At 51.4% G+C, this 17,790-nt stretch overlaps 1 protein-coding gene across 13 annotated transcripts in view; it reads left to right on the top strand.

Annotated features, from left to right (window-relative positions):
* SSBP3 (single stranded DNA binding protein 3) overlaps positions 1 to 17,790 on the top strand; it is a 48,755-nt gene that overhangs the window by 22,051 nt on the left and 8,914 nt on the right. For 5 of the 13 annotated variants that reach the window (XM_085511764.1, XM_085511763.1, XM_015870809.3 and 2 more), the window contains exon 5: positions 10,133 to 10,222. The exons of 3 other annotated variants lie outside the window; for them this stretch is intronic. In XM_085511764.1, coding sequence (XP_085367890.1) covers positions 10,133 to 10,222 — 90 coding nt within the window. Of the gene's footprint in view, positions 1 to 10,132; positions 10,223 to 17,346; positions 17,428 to 17,790 lie in introns of all 13 variants that reach the window. 5 more of the 13 variants (XM_015870806.3, XM_085511759.1, XM_085511768.1 and 2 more) reach the window with 2 other exon arrangements.

The raw sequence follows: 17,790 nt of genomic DNA, 5'->3' as shown, positions 1-17,790 counted from the left end.
AAGTAGCTCACATAGCTGTGATGGCTCTGTGCTTCCTTGCAGGAAAAGCAATGTTGGTCCCTCCTCAGCAAGGGCTGGCTGCTTGGAGTAGGAGTTTCAAACTAAGCTGTAACACGGTAAAGAAATATTTATTGGCAAGTCCTGAACTTAATTTGAACAGGGCTCTGCTGTTTAAACAATTGTTTGAGCCATAAACCAGAAGCCCTTAATTATGGCTAATTATTTTCTGCGGTGAATCTATATGCGAGCTCATCAGCATGAGGTCTCTGCAGTGAACTGGTTGCATGATTCAGGCACTGTTCAGCCCCACTGTCCCCAGTACCATAACAGCACAGCAGTGGTGCCGCTGCCCATCCTCCCGTGGCTCTGCACCTATCTCTCCAGCTCTAACAGGCCCTTCCATCTTCTCTTCCAGCAGGGTTATGTGCCAAAAAGTCATTCCCCAAAGGGGAGCGCATCATGGAGGTCTTCCTTTGCTGGCATGGTACCCACCGTGTGCTCAGGGTGCTGGAGGAGCAGTCGCTCTCCTCCAAACTGCAGTAGCATCGGGTTGCCGACATCACACAAGGTCTTAATTGCTTGGCTGGTTTCTTTAGAAACTGTGAGTGCTATTTCAGCCAGTTGCTAGGAATTTCTGTAGAAGCCATGAGCGCGGGCGGCAGTAATGTAACCGTGAGGTGAGAGCGAGACCGGAGCAGTTCGGGACGTGGACTTTAAACTCTCCGGCTTTTCGGTTTTGTTTAAAAACCAGCTAGGTAAATATTTGTGCAGCGGTTACCACGGGGCGAGGTGGGCCGGGGGATGCCGTGCCATGGCCATGCCAACGGGTTGGGAAGGGAAGGGACCCGCGCTGCTCCTGGTCCCTGCGGTGCCAGCAGCTCCAGCACAGCTGTTGGCGCTGCCTCCTGCACACGCAGCCCCGGCCTCTTCCCTGTGGCACAGATGGTTTTAACGCTTTCCTCTTCCTTTTTATTTCTTCCCCCCCCCCCCTTCCCCCTTTTTTCTTTTTATTCTTCTTTTTTCCTATAATTAACTCTTGTTTTACAAGTGGGAAGACACTTCTTTCCTTTTGGCATAGCCCCCAACATCTCCTCAGTGATGCACTTTTTCAAGCCGTCACCTATGTATCCTCCGTTGTTTCTCCCATCCCATTCAGTGCCCCCACACTGCCCCCTCCTCTCTCCCCGCTTTCACCCGGAGGTAAAATCTGCAGCCACTGTAGGCAGAAGAGGCCGGGCTCCGAGCAGAGCTGATGGATCTGAGGGCCATACAAAAGCTGGAGCCTGAGGGAAGATGGAGAGGCCCTTCCCGGCCACGGGAGCCTTTAGAAAGCTCCTGCCTCTTTGTGCAGCTTGGCGGGGGGCTGCACACACAAAAGCCCCTCGGCCCTGATGTCACTTCCTTGCTTGGCCTGGCAGAAGTTTTCCCAGGACAGTGATGCAGAGGGACAGCTCTTCTTTATGGCAATGGGACAGTGTGTTAAAATGGGGGAGAAAACCCAAGCAGGAATCTTCCACCAGCAGCTCGTGGCCATCAGATCCCCATCTGTACCAAATCGCTGCTTGCTTGTGGGCGCAGCTCCCATCACCATCACCACCCCATCCATCATCCTCATCCCTTGGAGCAGCCATGCTCACCCCAGCCCCTTATCCCCATTAATCTGATGTACCCTGTGCCCACCCACTCTGCAGCAGGATTTTCTCAACTCTCCATAAGACCTTGCAGCGATACCCAGCATTTTCGCATTGTTCCTCCCCCTTCTGCTGCTTGAAAGCCAGCAGAGCGTTTTTTCTTACACTCCCAAGACTTTACATTTTCCTGCTTCACGTAATAGTTTATGGGTGGGTCAAGGGGCAGGGGTTTGCACACTGGTTTTATGGGGTACCTCCTCCAGTGCCTGCTTCAGAAAGCTCCCAGTTCATAAATGCGGAGTTTGTATTAACCACCTCTGGATGGAGGGAGTTGCTCTTAGAAGTGCAGTAATTCCATTTTGTTAAGCTGTAAGGGAAACACAGCTCGGAGTTCCATCCTGCCAAAGTGTTCTGTGTGCGCTCAGAAATGGAGTGACTGAGGAACAAAAGGCATTTCTATCAGAACCCCTTCCTGGCAGGTCTGGAGGCACCCAGTCTGCATTGGGTATGCTGGGCTGGGAGCTCGGCTGGCGTGTAACATCAACAAGCTGTCCTTGGCTAAGAGCAGCTGGGTAAGACCATCATTATTTGTCCTCAGTATCCTTGTGTGTTTTTGGTACAGGATGAGGATGTACTGCCTTTCCCTTCATAGATTTATATGCTGTATTCCACCTCCGTCCCAGTGCTGCACACCTTGTATCCTCCTGCAGAGCATGTCTACCGTAGTTACGAGCACTCTGCAAATGAAATGCTTTTGCTTCACCTGAGAGATCCCTCCATGCTGGTGCAGGGGAGCTGACCGGCCTCCAGGCTCCATTAGCCTCTATCTCTGCTGGGTGTGAAGAAAGCCACCCGTGAGCACACGCCGTGCTGAATTACACGGCAGCTTACGTCAGATTTACTCCTCCTGTCCTCCACTCGAGCTGCTCTATTAATTTTCAAACGCCTCGAGCAATTACCGGACCTGGGAAACAGTATTTTTTGGGGCAGCCCCTACGAATAACTATAATAAACAAACTCTGCTGTTAACAATGGGGGAGAAAGCAGAAATGGGCAGTTATACTCGTCTTGTCCTGCTGCAGGGTGGGATGTGCTGGAGAAGCAGGAAGGGTACGCAGCCCTAATGCAGATCTGGGGGGCTCTGGGGTGCTGCTGGTGGGGGTTGGTGGGGACCCACGAGGACCACTGAGTTCAGCCCTTGGCTCTGTGCAGTGTCACTGCTGAGCTGTTGGCTTTTTGTCTTAGTGAAGCGGGCATCTTGTCGGGGACGGGCAGATGGCGTTCACCTGCTCGGGACCGACTCTCTCGCCCCTGCCTTTGGTTTTGGGGAATAATAACAGCCAGCTGCTAGCAGTAAAATAGGCTTAAGCAAATGTGATATTTTGGCATTCAAATGCACAACAAGAATGGGAGAATGTCCATAGTATTTGCATTAATTTCCCCTTTCCCCGTGGCAGGAGATAATACACAAAGTCGGGTTGGCACGCGGTGCCGTCCTGCTTTGTGATGGGGGAGCGTCCCGCCTCCCAGCCGTGTTAGTGGCTGGCTTTGGTGGGGATGATGTCGTTTCCTGCTAAATCACACCAAAAAACCACCACCAGGAGCCCTGCGAGGGGGTTTGGGTCAGGGTTAGGTGCCCTTCCAACCCAACCTCCTGTGTATCACTTGGTGATCAGCTAAAGCTGCGCTGCGGTGACCGGGCCTCATGGATAAGCTCAGCCAAAAATAAGAACAAATTGAAAACCTTTCCAGTCTGTACCACCCGCATTTCGTGTGGCAGTCGCTCCTGTGTGCTGGATGCCCTGGAGGCACGTTGTGCTGTGCTGTCTAGCCTAGAGATTGGCAGCATCCCGCTGGTTGGGGGTACATCCTTGGGACAAGGCAAAGCTCTGCTCTTAAGTGCACCTGGTGCAGCGCCGTGGCATTTTCCTAAAGCCGTGGATTATCTGCCTTTCTTTTTTTTTTTTTTTCTTTTTCAATTAAATAACCGATTTAAATCTTGCCCTGCTCAAAACCCCTTCCAAAATGTACTTGGCAATTTCAAAACTATAACGAGGCAGAAAAAGCAGAAGCAGCGATTTGTATAGGCGCTGTGAAACAGAAGCCTACCTGCCAAAGCCAACAGCCTCCTGGTTTAAAGGAGCACTGAAGCTGCGTGTTTCAGTTTATCAGTGTTTACGTAACGTCAGAGCTGCGTGGCACGTCACAAACGAGATCTGGTCCCTGTATTGATGGGCTTAGAGCTGAAACGTGTCTTTGAAGGAACCTGCCCCCAGATCCATCTCTTTCTCCCCAGACCCTGTGGCCTGGAAGCTGCTGAGGATGGTTCTCCTTGCAGTTTTTCCTTCATTCTGGTTTTACAAAGGCAGGTGAATAGGAGAACCCAACTCAATGTTGGGCTGTCTGCTATATGACACACAACTTCGCTGCAAACTCCAGTGAGTCACTGCCAGCACTTCTTCCCTTCCCTGCAAATTCAAGGGAATAAACCTTGTGTTTGGTGTGGGAGCAAATACAGATTGCAACCCCCTGCAGCACCAGAGGAGCCGAGCACCCCGTGCTGATGGATGGGCAGCAGATTAATAGTCCGAAGCGATCGCATTATCTAATGAAAAATGTATATAATTATTTTATATAACTTTTTTGGCAGGTGGACCCTCAAATGTATGCTATCGATTGCTGGAAAAGAGCTTGGCACGTCTGCTGCTGGAATTATTAGAGGAGAATAGCTAGTAATTAATACCTGCATATTTACAGCAGCTAACTGGGGGTGTCCAGCCGATCCATGGGGCAACGGGGAGGATCTGGGAGCCCACACCAAGGCTGGGAGCCCACTGCTGAACTTCCCAGAAGTTCCCCTTCATCCCCCTTCCATACACACACAGAACCAAGGCTGGCTGTGCTCAGCCTCCTGTACCTCCCCCTTTTATCCCTTTCCTCTCCCCCCCCCACCCCCCCTTTTTTTTTTCTTCCCTTCTCCCCTTTAATTCAGTTGCTGTGAAATTTTGCAGCCCTGCCAAGTTATTTCCTTGGGATATATTTAGATAAAGCAAGATCAGCAGAGAGTGATGTGTGTTTGCGTAAGGATGTTTGTAAATGTTAGCAGTAACACTGTCAGGATTGCGGAGCAGATGTCCGCGAGATGCTACCAAGATCCTTATTTACAAACTTGTAAATGACTGAAGGGGTTTCCTTCCCGGGGATAAGGGGGCCGCCTACTTAAGAGATTAAAATCCTATTGTTTTGTGGCTGGAGCTGCTCTGTTGGAGCTGCTGTCTCAGATTATCCTTTACAAGAGCAAGGGGGGGAAAAAAAAAACTGTATAAGCTTGGAACAGCATTGAATGTTTTGCCTTTATTTATTTATTTACTCTTGTCTCTTTCAAAGCGTGGCCTTCAGATGTGAAGATACGGGGTAGGGTTTTGTTTCTCTCTTCTTTGAGGAGCAGGGACAGCGGTCGCCCCATTGCTCTCCCCCCAGCTGCTCTCCTTCCCCGTGCTCTTGGGTGATGCATTTTAAGGCATCACAACATGCTCACTGAGTGTGTAGATAAGCCAGATCTGGCCTCGCTGCTGCTCAGCCCTGGCAGCACGTGCCGCAGTGTGCTGTGCTGGGAGCTGAGCTCGGCACGCCGGGAGATGCAGGAAGGGAAAGTTGTGAAAATCACGTAAGCGCTGATTTTGTTGCGCTCACAGCTTAGTTTTGAAGCTTTCCTCCAAGGAGGCAGCAGCCTGTTACAGATCCGGAGTTACAAGGCAGTAGCCCTATGCAGGACATGGTAAAACTGCATTGCTGAGTAACACGGAGTGCTGTCACCCATGGAGCCGGTGCCTCCCATCCCTGTAGGAACACATCCATGTGGTGCATTGCATTTGTAAAGCGTCGCTGGGAACGTGGGAGGATGCCCAGGTGCCCCCACCTCCAGCAGCATCCTCCTGACCTCCCCGCCGTGCTTCTGCTTTCGGTTTTGCATCGATACAGCTCAGATGCTGCTGCCACTCCAAGGTGGGGACGTGCAGACAGCCCCCCCCATGGCAGAGGCGTTGTGCTGCCATTAATCAGGTTACGGTGAGGTGTGGGAGTGTCCTGTTATTAAATTTAAAACCTCGCCGTCTGAGATGAAGGCAGCTTTAATGAGATGAAAAGGCTTAACTGGAGTCCAATTTAATTCAGTAGTACCTGTTTACATGACCTGCTTAAGTCCTGACCCGCACGTTAGTTTATTTCCTCCACGCCAAATAATAAATAACAGATGGGTGGGTACCAGCTCACAGCTCTGCTCGCCACCTCTGCATCCTTGCACCGGAGGGCTGCGCTCATGCCAGGGCTTACAGAGGGCACACTGAGAACGTGCAAGTGGAGCGACTGCAAATGTGAGTTGCTCCTGTATCCAAACTTCTTGGCCACTGCTGCAAACCTTGCCTGTGGATCCTGCTCTGCTGTGCTCCCAGCCCCCTTCAGGTCTGAGCAGCCCCACAGGGCGGTGCCGTAGGGAGGATGCTGATAGCAGGTTGAATCTGCCGGGGGGTGGCGGGGCAGGAAACCACTGCAGCCGGCGCCGGGAGGGGCTCACACGGCACCCGCTCCTGCCAAGCCCTGGAGCCCAGCACGGAGCTCAGCTCCGCGTTCAGGAAAATAAATGAAAGCCCGGTCCTTGTCCCAGCAGGACGTGTTCCCATCATCCCTCCTCTGGCATGGAAGAGTGGAGCTGGGACAGCATGGGGCAGCGGGTTGCTGGGTGTCCCCACGCTGCGGTGACACTGGAGTGGCTCGAGGCAGCTGAGGGCATTGGGATGGGAGAGTGAGGGCACATGGAGTGGCTGTGCCACCTCCCTGCCCTTCCGCTGTTAAATGCAATTAATAGAGTTGAATAACCTGGCTTCTTCCGAAGGATTAGGTTAAGAAAATAAGACTGTTTTAATAGCCCTTTTACGTCCCAGATAGATTTTAGCTGAAAAAACTAACCAAGATTTAAAGCCTTCTGCCCCGAGGCTTCATATTCCTGCATTAACGCACATGAATTTCATGCGCTGCCTGCGATTACGCTCCGCTTTGGGAAGAGCCGTTTCCTGCCTCCACTTCCCACATCCCTGCACAAGATGTACACGCTGTCCGGCCAGAGCCGCCCTCCCTGCCTGCGGGTGGGAGGCACCGTGGCAAAGCACACGGCTGGTGACAGCGGTGGTGGCTGTCAGCTCCCCATCACCACCATGTCCCCAGGGCGCTGAGATCTGGCAGTGCATCCTGGCAGAGGTGGTGCTGGGCATGCACGGCACATCACTGTTTTTCTCTGCTTCTTCCCCCTGTAGCCCGATGTCAGTGGGCTGCCATGAGTGGACTCCTATGGATAATTTAAGTATCCAGCTCCTGGCTGTGTTGTTTTGTCCAATTTCTATTGCCTTCTGACCTACATCATTCTTTATTTGCAAAGCTATACTTGCAGGCAGCAGTAATAAATCAATTAATGACTCTGATGAATCATTTAATGGCTGACAAAATAACACTGCAGTCAACAGCTTGGATCTCTACAGCAGTACCAGAAGACGCTGGTTGACTCAGGGTAGGGAGACGAAACAGAGACTGTTAGCTCAATTAGTGCAATTAGTGCGCGATTTAAAGGCTTAGACGGCATCTGCTGGCGTACCGAGTTGCTGTGTTAACCGAGCGCCGAGGTTTGGGAGCAAAACGTGGAGATCTAGATTGTCATCGCACCAAAAAAAGGGGAAAAAATCCAATGTAGGTGGGAGATCTGTGTATGTATGCATGTATCTTGAGATGCGTGCCCTAAGAACTGTGTTTTCTTTCCAGCACAGAGCAAATTAACCATCTAATAAAATGTGAATGTGCAGGCATGCTGGCCCCCCTGTGCCGAGGTGAATTAGCTCGATCCCTTTCCAGCCAAATGCCAGCACTAAGCCCAGCCCTGGAGCAGGGATGGGCTTGGACTCTCCCAGGCATCACATCCATGGGTTGTTTTTTCTCCTCAGGGCCCCATTTCTTGCAGACGTTTCTTTGGTGGAAGGGAGTAGAGTTCTGCAGGTGAATGGGAAAAGCCCATATTAAAGTTTCTTAGCTAAAGCAGTGAAAGTAATCCAAGGGGGTGTGAAAGGTTGTTCAGGAATTAGATGCTGAAGGGTTCGATGAGTCTGTGGTGCGCACCTTTGGGTTCAGGGCATGCAACCTTGAGTTTGGACACGTACCTTTGGGTTTGGGGTGAGCATCTTGGATTTGGGGCACATACCCTTGTGTCTGAGGTGAGCAGCTTGGGTTTGGGGTGTGCGCCCTTGGGCTTGGGGACAACAGCATTGGGTTTTGTTCCTGGTGTTCTCACTGCCTTCTTTTCCCTCTTCCTTGGCACAGCCCAGGGTTTTTGCAGCACTGCTCCAGCACGACAAAAGGTGCCTCGGTGTTTACCTTACTGGTGGCGATAGGGAGGGGAATAAAAAGAAATAAAATGTCACTTCGCAGCCTTGTAAATCATTCATCAAGGGCTGACCAATTTGGCTCCCATCCTACAATATGCTCAGGGCACTTGTGGGTTTTTAATTATTGAGCCCTGCCAAGCGCCACATGTGCAAGGCACGTTAAATCCGCGTTTACACGGCGAATGCATAGGTGAGATTTCGGGGTGTTTATCGCGGAAAAATATTCTGTGGTTTTGTGGAAAAATGTGCATTTGCTTAAAGATTTTCTTTGGCTGCATCGCTCTCCTCCCCCTGCTCCCTGTTGCAGAGGGAGGAGGAGTGCGGCGTACTCCAGTTCATCACAAAGGCATAAAAGCTGTGTGTGTTTTATTAGACCCAGGCACTCCTCGTACCCAAACCGGGCTTCCTGGTGGTTCTGTTGGCCAGGTTCTGAGCCCGCTGTTGCCTTCATTGTGCAGTGCCAACCCCGTACCTCGCCAGTGGCATCCCCGTGGTCCCCTTTGCTCCTTGGGATCTGTCTTGCCGCAGGAGATTCCCCAGCAAGAGATTATGGTGTGCTGGAAATCTCTTGAAACCATAAAATATCACCTTGGCAGCTTTATTGCGCCGCTCGCCGCCTTTGGAGAGCAGCGTTTTGCGTGATAGAGGGTTTAATAAAGGAAATTCCAAATGGGCTCTCTGCAGTTGGGGGCTTGGTCTTATATATTTTTGCATTAAGAACATTCATCTGCTTTGCAGAGAAACTGCAATATGTTCATGGCCTTGGATTAAGATTTGGTTTTACTTTTATAGCTGACCCACTTGGGGGGATGGAAAGGGGGGAGAAATGGGTTCACTCCCTCTTCTTTCTATTTTTGCTGCCGTCTGAAGTATAAAAAGAGCCTGGAATGGGTAGGCTTATTTTTCCTGCCAGGACTTCTTTTTATTAACTGTAAAAACACTCAGATCTGGCCTCTGCTGGTTTTGCAGGAAGGCTGCTTGGGATGCCCTGCTCTCCTGGCCCCACGATGGGGTGCGGGATGGGGGGCACATGCAGGGTTCAGTTCGTACAGACAGGCTCCTTGTTTGGAGAGCCAGTCCATGCTGTCCTGCAGGATGCTTGCAGCTCTCGGATGCTGGGTGGGCAGAAAAAATACTGGTGCACGTGGTTTTATCCATCCCATCTGGGTTATGGTGGGCGAATGGAGCTGTGTCCCCGCTGCTGTTGGGACACAGGGTCCGGTGGGGTCACAGTGCCCAAGCTCTGGGTTTAGAATAACATGGAGCAGGCTCCTGCCCATGGGATTTCCTTGGGGTGCTGTTGGGATGAGCACGGGAAGGGGTGCTAGCTCTGTTGCATAGCTTTGGGTATGAAGTCCATTGTAAAGCTTAAGGTGGGGGGGAGCGTTGGTATAGTGGTCAGCCAGTCTCAAACCCAGTAAACATCACCAAAGCTCATTTATAACCACCCCAAAAATTGAGGGATCAATTTTCAAAAGACAAACAGCAGTGCAACTCTCAGGGAAGAGAGTCGAGGTGTTTGTTCTATTCCTTGGGATGATTTCTGACCTAGTAGAGACATTTTACCATCAGAAATGTTCAGGCAAGGTCCATTTTTCTACCCCCTTCCCACCTGGGCACAGGCCTACACTGTGCCACTGTTCCCTCAGCACCACGTCCCCATGCCTGCCATGCCATGCAGGTGCCCTTTGTTCCACAGCCAGCCCCGCTGCTGGTCCCCCTGCCAGCACACCGCCTTTGTCCATCGGCCTGCGTTGCGGGCAGGAAGTAAATATTAATCCAGTTGCTAAGCAGGGCTGTCTGGGTAACCCGCAGCTGGCCCCTTCCTTTTTTCGTGGCAAAGCCGCTCGTGCCCTCGCTGGGGCTCGCAGCGGGGATGCACAAGCCGCAGGTTGGGTGTGATTTTATAACAAAAAACACTGGTTGTGGTATGGGCAGCATCTTCTTTGTGGTGCAGGAGCGAAGCAGCGAGCGGACAGGGGGAGGTGGGCGAAGAGAAATGGTTGAAAAGCCTTAACACAGCTCCTGAACTCTGACTCAAACCCAACGTGTTTGTCCTGGTTTTGTTCCCCGCAGAGCGCAGCTGCCGCCCCGAGTCCCGTGCTTGGAAACATTCCCCCGAACGACGGGATGCCCGGGGGCCCCATCCCGCCAGGTTTCTTCCAGGTAGGCTGCCGCTCCTCCCGGCGCCCGCGTCCATGGGGCGCACGGGGCCGCTCGCTCCTCACTGTCAGCACCGTGCAATTGTCCCCAAGGGGACCCTAGCAAAGCACTGTGCCAATGTAGATGGCCTGTTCGTGAATAACCAGTGCCCCGCTCTCCTTCAACCTTTACGTTCTGGGTTTCATGGCCCTAAAGCGAATTTATCGTGCTCGAAGAGGTTACTGTATATTTGCAATTGATGTTTTTCCAAAGCTGCTTGTTTTGTGTTTGAGTTGAGATTGTATTTGTTCTTTGGTCCTAACAGACGTGCGTAATTGAAAACATTCTGGATTTTGATTCCTGAAACTTTTTCCCCCTCTGGTTAACCACTTGATTTTTTCCAAATGCAATCACTGAAAGCATTAACAAATGCTGGCGGGGGCTGTGGCTGCAGGCAGAAGCGGATTCGATCCAAGTGCAAGGCCCCGAATGCCATGGAGGCACCTTGTAAGCCAATGCCTAGCAAAGTCCCCAAAGTTTTCTTGTGCGTTCCTTCTCCCACGCTGAGCTCAGGTTGAAAACAGGGTAACGTATGACTGAACGATGCTAATGGAAAGGTTTCCATCCGGCGCTTGGAAAAGAAGTTTTCAAAGCTTTAAACGTGGGGCTTTTTTTTTTTTAATGCCTTAGGAATCTCTTTGTATGTCATGATACGCACTGGTTCGTAGCAACGTAAGCTCGTGGTGCATTTAAGATCTTCCTTCTCGAGGAATAAGCACTTGTCTGTGTAACAAATGGGATAACAGTTGAAAGGGATATTTGTTTTGGCAAGCTGCTTTTTTTTTATCTGGGTTTGTGATTTGTATATGGGAGAAATTCTTGGGCAGTAGACAGGCGAACTTGATAAACTGCTTGTGATTTATGGCAGCGGTATCAGTGTGGTATCACAACTTGTGTGCGTGGAGCTGGAGAAGGGGGAAGGAGGGCTGCTGCTTTTTTTAGAGAGCTCCCATTTCCTGAACTTGCGTATGACAAAATAAAGAGTATCCGATATTGACTGGTAACCCTAAAGCAGGGCGATCTCGTAGCAGCGCTCTGTGACACGGGATGAAGCGAGCAGAAGAGATGCTATCTCGCAGGTCATAGCTGCTGCCAGCAATTCGAGTGCCAAGTCGCTACTTCCAACAAATGTGTTTCCAAAAGTCCTGATCTCATCCCGTTGCAAAGATGACTGTCCTCTCAGGCTCCCACTTCACACAGATCTGCGAGGGTTACAGAATTGGCAAGGAGTTAGGGCACGGCTTCAAAAGCCTGGGTTGGATTTCACCAAGAGGAGAAGGTGAGGGAGAGGAGCTGCGATGCCCCAGCTCTTGCTCGGGTCTTGACATTTTCCCACTGACAGCTTCCGAGGCCTCCCCCCGCTTTCCTTTTTGGCTGTTCATAGTGCTTTGGCACAGGGGGCTGCTCCAAGTGCAGACAGCCCATCCCAGATCTCCACCTGGGTGCATCTGGACCAGGAGCTGGGCTGCCGTGCCTTTAGGATGGGAGCTCAAAAGCAGCCCCTCTTTCTAAGGAGTTTTGCTGGGGGCTCTCTGAAAACCCTGAAGAAACAACAGCAGACCACGCATGGAGCTGCTGCCCACCCCCAGAGCTTTGGGAAGAGAGGGAGGGAGCGTAGTTGCTGCTCTTGGCTTAGGTGTGGAGGAGGAGGTTCGGGCGCCGATGCATATGGATCGCATGTGACGTCTCGAGAGACTGCCTTTCCTGAAAGCCCTCCAACATCTGGTTTCTCCTCCCAGCCCTGGAGAAAGAGAGGAGGAGGGGAGAAGCAAAATCCCACCTTTTAACACAGGCAGAACATCACCCCCATGAAAACCCCTCTGATTTATTGCGGGTGCTTGGCTCGTTCCAGCTTCAAGACGTGCTCGAGATGAGCTCTTGCAGAGGTGGGCTGGAGGCTCTGCATCAAGCTGTTTGCAGCTCGGGGTTAATTTCTTATCTCTGAAGGAAATTAAAGCAGTGAACTTAAGAGAGCGAAACCAAAAAGGTCACAGGAGATGCAGAGGACTGAAGCAGTTACGGTGGTTCTCCCCGACCCTTTATGTGCCAGCCTCAGGAGCCGGGTGAGATCTTCATCTGGTCAGTCCATCTCCTGCATGGGAAGAATGGAGGTTGGAGGGAATGTGAGCATCAGGGAGCATCAGCATCTTGCTCCAGCAGTGCGGAGCTGGCAGTGCAGAGCTGCTTGCACCCTTCTGCACCGTACTGCAGGCACCAGGGACCTGGAGGGCTCAGGTTGCCTAAGGACAGCAGGCACAGCGTGCTTCTGGAGGTCTGTGTGCAGGGACAGATCCTGTCCTGGCATCATGGTGGCAACCAGCCAGGAGCTGAGGCGGCGGTTGCGGCAAAGCAGCCTGTTCCAGTGCTGGCTGCAGAAACCCTGCACTGCTTCCCTGGGGTGCAAGGACCCCTGCAGCCCCACGAGTGCAGGTGGCAAAGCAAGACCGGCAGCTCTCAGGAACTGATGGCCCAGAAAAACACAAGCATGAGCTTGGAGGAGCAGGGACGAGAGGAGAGGAGTCTGTCTGCAGCACCCAGCTCGCAGGCAGAGCCTTCCCTGTGCTGCAGCTCAGCAGCGACCTTTAGGCTCAAGGCCAAGGGAAATGCAGCCCTCGGCGTCTCCTGAAGCCCGACAGGAAAGGAGAGGCCCTGGGCGCCCTTTGGATGGCTGGGCACCGCGCGGTGCCAGCAGGCTGTGGCGCCTGGCATCGGGCCATGCTCCTGAATAACGGGGGGCTAGTTGGTGGCTAGCGTGGGTAGATGCTTTTATTTAAATCTCTCCCTTTGTCCCTTTAAGATGAGTAAACAAACCCTTTGCTCATCCTCCTAAAGGTCATCGAAATCATTTTTGCTTTTGTTTTGAAAGCTGAATTGATGCCCGTTTGCAGATCCTTCCTGTCAGTCTCCTCTGCTCCAGCACTGGGGAAGGGGAGTGCCAGGGAAATGCACAAGGTAAAACTAAGAATTACAAGCTGTGAGTACAAGACCTTCTTTGTAGTAAATAACAGGGGCGTAGGATGTGGGGGCTGCTCATCCCAGCCCCCCCTCCTCCCCTCCCAACCCCCCCCGTGGCCCTGCCTCCTCTCCCAAATGCGTGCTCCCTGCCTGGCTCAGTAACGCTGGCTCTGATGAAATGGAAAGTTGCACATAAATCAATGTCTGTGGCCGTGTTAGCTATGCATCAGCAGCTAGCCTGCGAGATGCACCAAAACAAAGCGCCGGCCGCTCGCTGTTCCTACACTGCCCCCTAATGCAGAGAAGCCTTGGGAGCCAGGAAGGACAGGGTCTTCCAGCCTGGGGGCATCCTCTCTCCCCGGCTGGATGGGAAGGGACCTGCACTGCCATGCCTTAGTTTGCAGCTCTCGCCGTGCTCTCCTCCCATGGAGCTTCCCATGGGAAGACTGATGGCTGAGCATCCTGCTGCTAGCGCTGCAAAACCCGGCTGGTGTGGGTGGCAGCTGGGCTGACCGAACGCTGTCAGATTTCCTGGGGCTGCTTTTGTAGGGGGAGGCTTCTTCCAGGCAAGAGCCGAAGGAAAATGGCTTACAAGAGAGAGAAGAAAAACCAAGTGTTGGAGAAAGTTTTTTTTTTTCCTTCTTTTTTTTCTGGAAGTTTAGCAGGATGCCCGAGGCTTTTGTACCGAATGTCTGGAGCATATGGTGGGATTTGCAGTCAACTTTCTCTCGGGTGCTCCATCCAGATGGAGGTGACTGTTCTTGGCTTCGGCTGACATGGGTTTGTTTCCTGAAGAGCTTGTGTTTAACATATTCCTTCAAACCAGAACTCCGCGCTCGGGAGCCCCAGCTGCAGGCAAGGCAGTCTCCTGCCCACGACTCCCTTCCTGGCTGCTGCCGAGCTTGGCCACGTTGCGGTCTCAGGAAGGTGAATTTGGGCCTTCACCCAGCACCTCGTGCCTTTCTGGTATTGCCATTCTCTGCCCTATGGGCAGAAGGTGACCCTCTGTTCCTGCTTGTTGTGCAGCCTGGTGGGCTCCAGGCACTGCCTACTGTGTGATAAAAACATCTCATGTTGTAGCTGTGGGCTCGGGGGTGTTGCAGGAAGCTCTGAGAGCCCTTCAAGCACCAATTGCACATTGAGTTCCTCCTGAGCCCTCAGAATGTGTGGGCTGCCGTGCTGAGATGTTGTTACGAAGGTGGCAGGGCAAGTGAATGTTGGGTAGCTGGTTATTGCTCTTCAGCCTCCTAGAGAGGGCACGGCAGGGCTCTGAAACCTTCCCTAAGGGCTGGGATGGCTGGGTTGGAAGCACCAGAGAGCCTGTGTGGCTGGAGGAGCCAGTGGGTGCCCCAAGGCAATGCAAGTGGTCATGGTCCTACAAGGACAGTGGCTCCCAAGGAGCCTGGAGCATCCCCCCTAGGGCTTGCCGAGGGATACTTCATTCTTTTGTTTACATGTCACAAAATCTGCCTCTTGTTTGACAAGCGTAGAGCTCCAGGTTCCCATCCAGTAAACTCAGGCACTTCTCTAATTAATATCAGTTTCATTTATTTTGATACTTTATAATGTTGAAGCCGGTAGGTCAGAGGCAGCTACGTTTAAATGCAAGATGCTTTCCTGTTGCTAGCACTGAATTGTTGATACCTCGTTGCGCTGATGCTTTGCCTTCTTATATCATTCCTCATTGTTCTGCCACCCCCAGAGGCACTTGAGAATGTTTTTAAATATAAAAACTCCGCCATTAGCTGAAAGTATGTAGCCCATAAAACATGATCCATTTGTGGTGAATTACTCTCGGAACATAAATTGACACATGCAGAACTATGATCGCTAGTGCAATTTTCCATGTTTAATATTTTACAAGAAGTTTGAGAAGTTGAGCTCATGAAAGACGGAGTGGATATGATGGGATCGTTTGGAAACTCCTGTTGTAAAGCAGCAGCCCTCTGTCATCTGCTAGTCCAGATTTGTCTTTAAGGTCACTGTAGTAAAGAGATGGGGGTGGAGGGGGGAAGAGAATGAAGCAAAGAGGAGGTCAGTGGGTGGGCTGGAACACTTAGCATTGTCAGAAACAATTTCTTCTTACACTGGTTTAAGTGTTGGGTTGGTTGAGGGGTTTTTGAAGCAGTGTGAGGGAGTCCGGTCCCACGCAGCCATCCAAGCCCTGTCAGTGAGGCTGTAGCAAAGCTGCTTAATGACTGCTAAATACACACGTAGAGGAAAAGAAGGAGTTGTTCTGTTGGTTGGAGCCCACATGTTGTATCTGCAGAACATTCGTCTCCAGTGCAGTGATCCGTCAGGATCATCTTCTGCTTGTAGGGAGGGAAACCCAGTGGAGAAAGGCAGCCATCGTCAGGCTGAGGGGCAGGCCTGGGCCCCGGGACATCTGCAGATGTTTATGGAGATAACTGCATCCAGAGGCCCCGCATTTCTGAATGAGGAGCACTGGGCCCAGCCGCAGGCGGGGGCCTCGCTGGGCCTGGGGCAGGAAGGAGCGGTGCTTCAGATGTGCTGCTCACTTCAGCATGTAGCTTGGAGGAAGAAAACCCACCTCCTCCTCCTCCCCCACCCTGAGGGAGTTAGTTGTGAAGTGCCCTAACCCACTTCAACAAGCTGCGGTCCCACGCTGAGCCTCCATTCCCCCTGAGGAGGGGAAAGGAGAGCCACACAAAATGGCCGCAGGCCTTTGGCCTCACTCATCCCACCCCATTATGCACTGCTGTGGGGCAGGAGCATCCCGGTGACATGTGCCCTAAGAGCTGGGTGCCCTGTGGCTCCAAGTGCCAGCCCACAGTGCTATTGGAGCCGACAGCATGGCTTCATTTCCACCACAGCCCTGTCGCAGCGTTTGGCTACATGTCCCCACGTCACAGCCTGTAAAAAAAAATAAATAAAACGAAAAAACCCTCTTGCTTTATTTACATTGCACTCAAGTTTCCACGGTACAAAAGATTTGCAGGTGCAAATATGTCCTGCCTTCATTAACTTCCCCTCCCTTTTTAATTTATGTGATTTCAATTTTCCTTCCCTGTACTGTTAATTAGGGGACCCTCTAATCAGTACCATTATCACAGTGGTATTCATGTTTAGGAAAGCTGCTAAACAAATGCTTGCAAAATTGCTAAATGGCTAATTAATGTCTGTTAATTAAGAAAATTGCTCATGGTAACAAACCATGCCATTGCTGGCAGCAGCTAGAAGGCGAACACTTGTTGAAATTAGTAACAAGGCAGGTAGAGAACATCTGCTTTGCGCCTTTCCTGGAGTGTGCAGTCGCTTCGCATAACGCACTTACCGAGCTTATTTGCTTTCTGTACCAATTACACGTCCTTTGACTCAAAAATACCCCTCTTTTTTTCCCCCCCCCCTGTGTTAACATGCAGCGATACGTCCTTGCACCAAACTCACCGTTCCTTCAAGCAAACTTTCATTTTGTGCTTTAAAGGGAAATATTTAAGAAAAAGAAAAAAGTGGGCGTTCAACCCCAAAATGTCAGCAACTGCTGCATTGCGGTGCTCAAAACCTACAGCAACTAATGTTTCCTTTTTTCCATATTGGTCCTGAGTAGCACTTTACCCGAGCACACCTCGGGCCCTGGGCTGGCAAACCCTGGAAGGTGTTTCCAGCCTTCAGGATGTGGGAGGAGAGAGGAGAACATGATTTTTGTTGTTGTTTTGGGGTGTTTTTTTGGTGTTTTTTTAGGGGCATTTCCCCCCCAGCCTCTCTGCCCCCCCCTCCTCTCCTGCCTATTTTTCTTCCTCGTTGCACGCCCTCGCCAAGTGTTTCCCTGTGTGTTTATCATCACAGACGTGGTTGAACTACTGCACCGTTCACTGTAATGTGGCCGCTGTACTTTGACAGATGTTCTGAATTTTTTTCTTATTTTTGGGGTTTTTTGGTTTTTTGGTGTTTTTTTTTATTTTTGTTTTTATTTTTTCCCTATATCGTTATTCATCGTTAAGTTACAAATGAGTAGAAACTCAACTAAAAGGAGAGAAAGAAAAACAACAATTGGCGAACCGCCTTCCACGACAACAACAAAATATAAACAGCTCCACCCGTCAATCCTTTTTAGCTCTTTCTGCGCTTTCATGTGCTAATCTATAACCTCCTTCTACTGTCTGACCTCACAGGGACCGCCTGGTTCACAGCCCTCGCCACACGCACAGCCTCCACCCCACAACCCTAACAGCATGATGGGACCCCACAGTCAGGTAACGGCACTAGCGATGGGTAGGGCTGTGAATCGGGACGCGCTCTGCGAGCGCGCTGGGAGCGGGAGCCCGCTGCCCCCAGCTCTGCCATGGGGTGCTGCTTCCCCCCCAGTGCTGGGTTGTTTTTGCTGGGTGTGCAGGTGACGGCGGACTGAGAACTCACTCGTGGGTATCAGAGTGGTTTACCTCCCCCAGGCAACCCGAGGAATGGAGCTGGATGTGGGTTTTTAAGCTTCTGTTGGTAGCAGCAGTTGTAAAAGAGCACCTTAAGTCTTCTTATTTTTTTTCCACACTTAGCGTTGGGGTGTTTTTTTGTGTGTGTGCGTGTCTGTATGTGCTTATTTCCCACTTTCACACATATAT

Source organism: Coturnix japonica, chromosome 11, assembly GCF_054131305.1.
Source record: "Coturnix japonica strain WE chromosome 11, WE-NBRP24, whole genome shotgun sequence".
NCBI lineage: Eukaryota > Metazoa > Chordata > Aves > Galliformes > Phasianidae > Coturnix > Coturnix japonica.
Note: the sequence above shows the minus strand (reverse complement) of the source record. Positions and strands in the feature narration are given on the sequence as shown.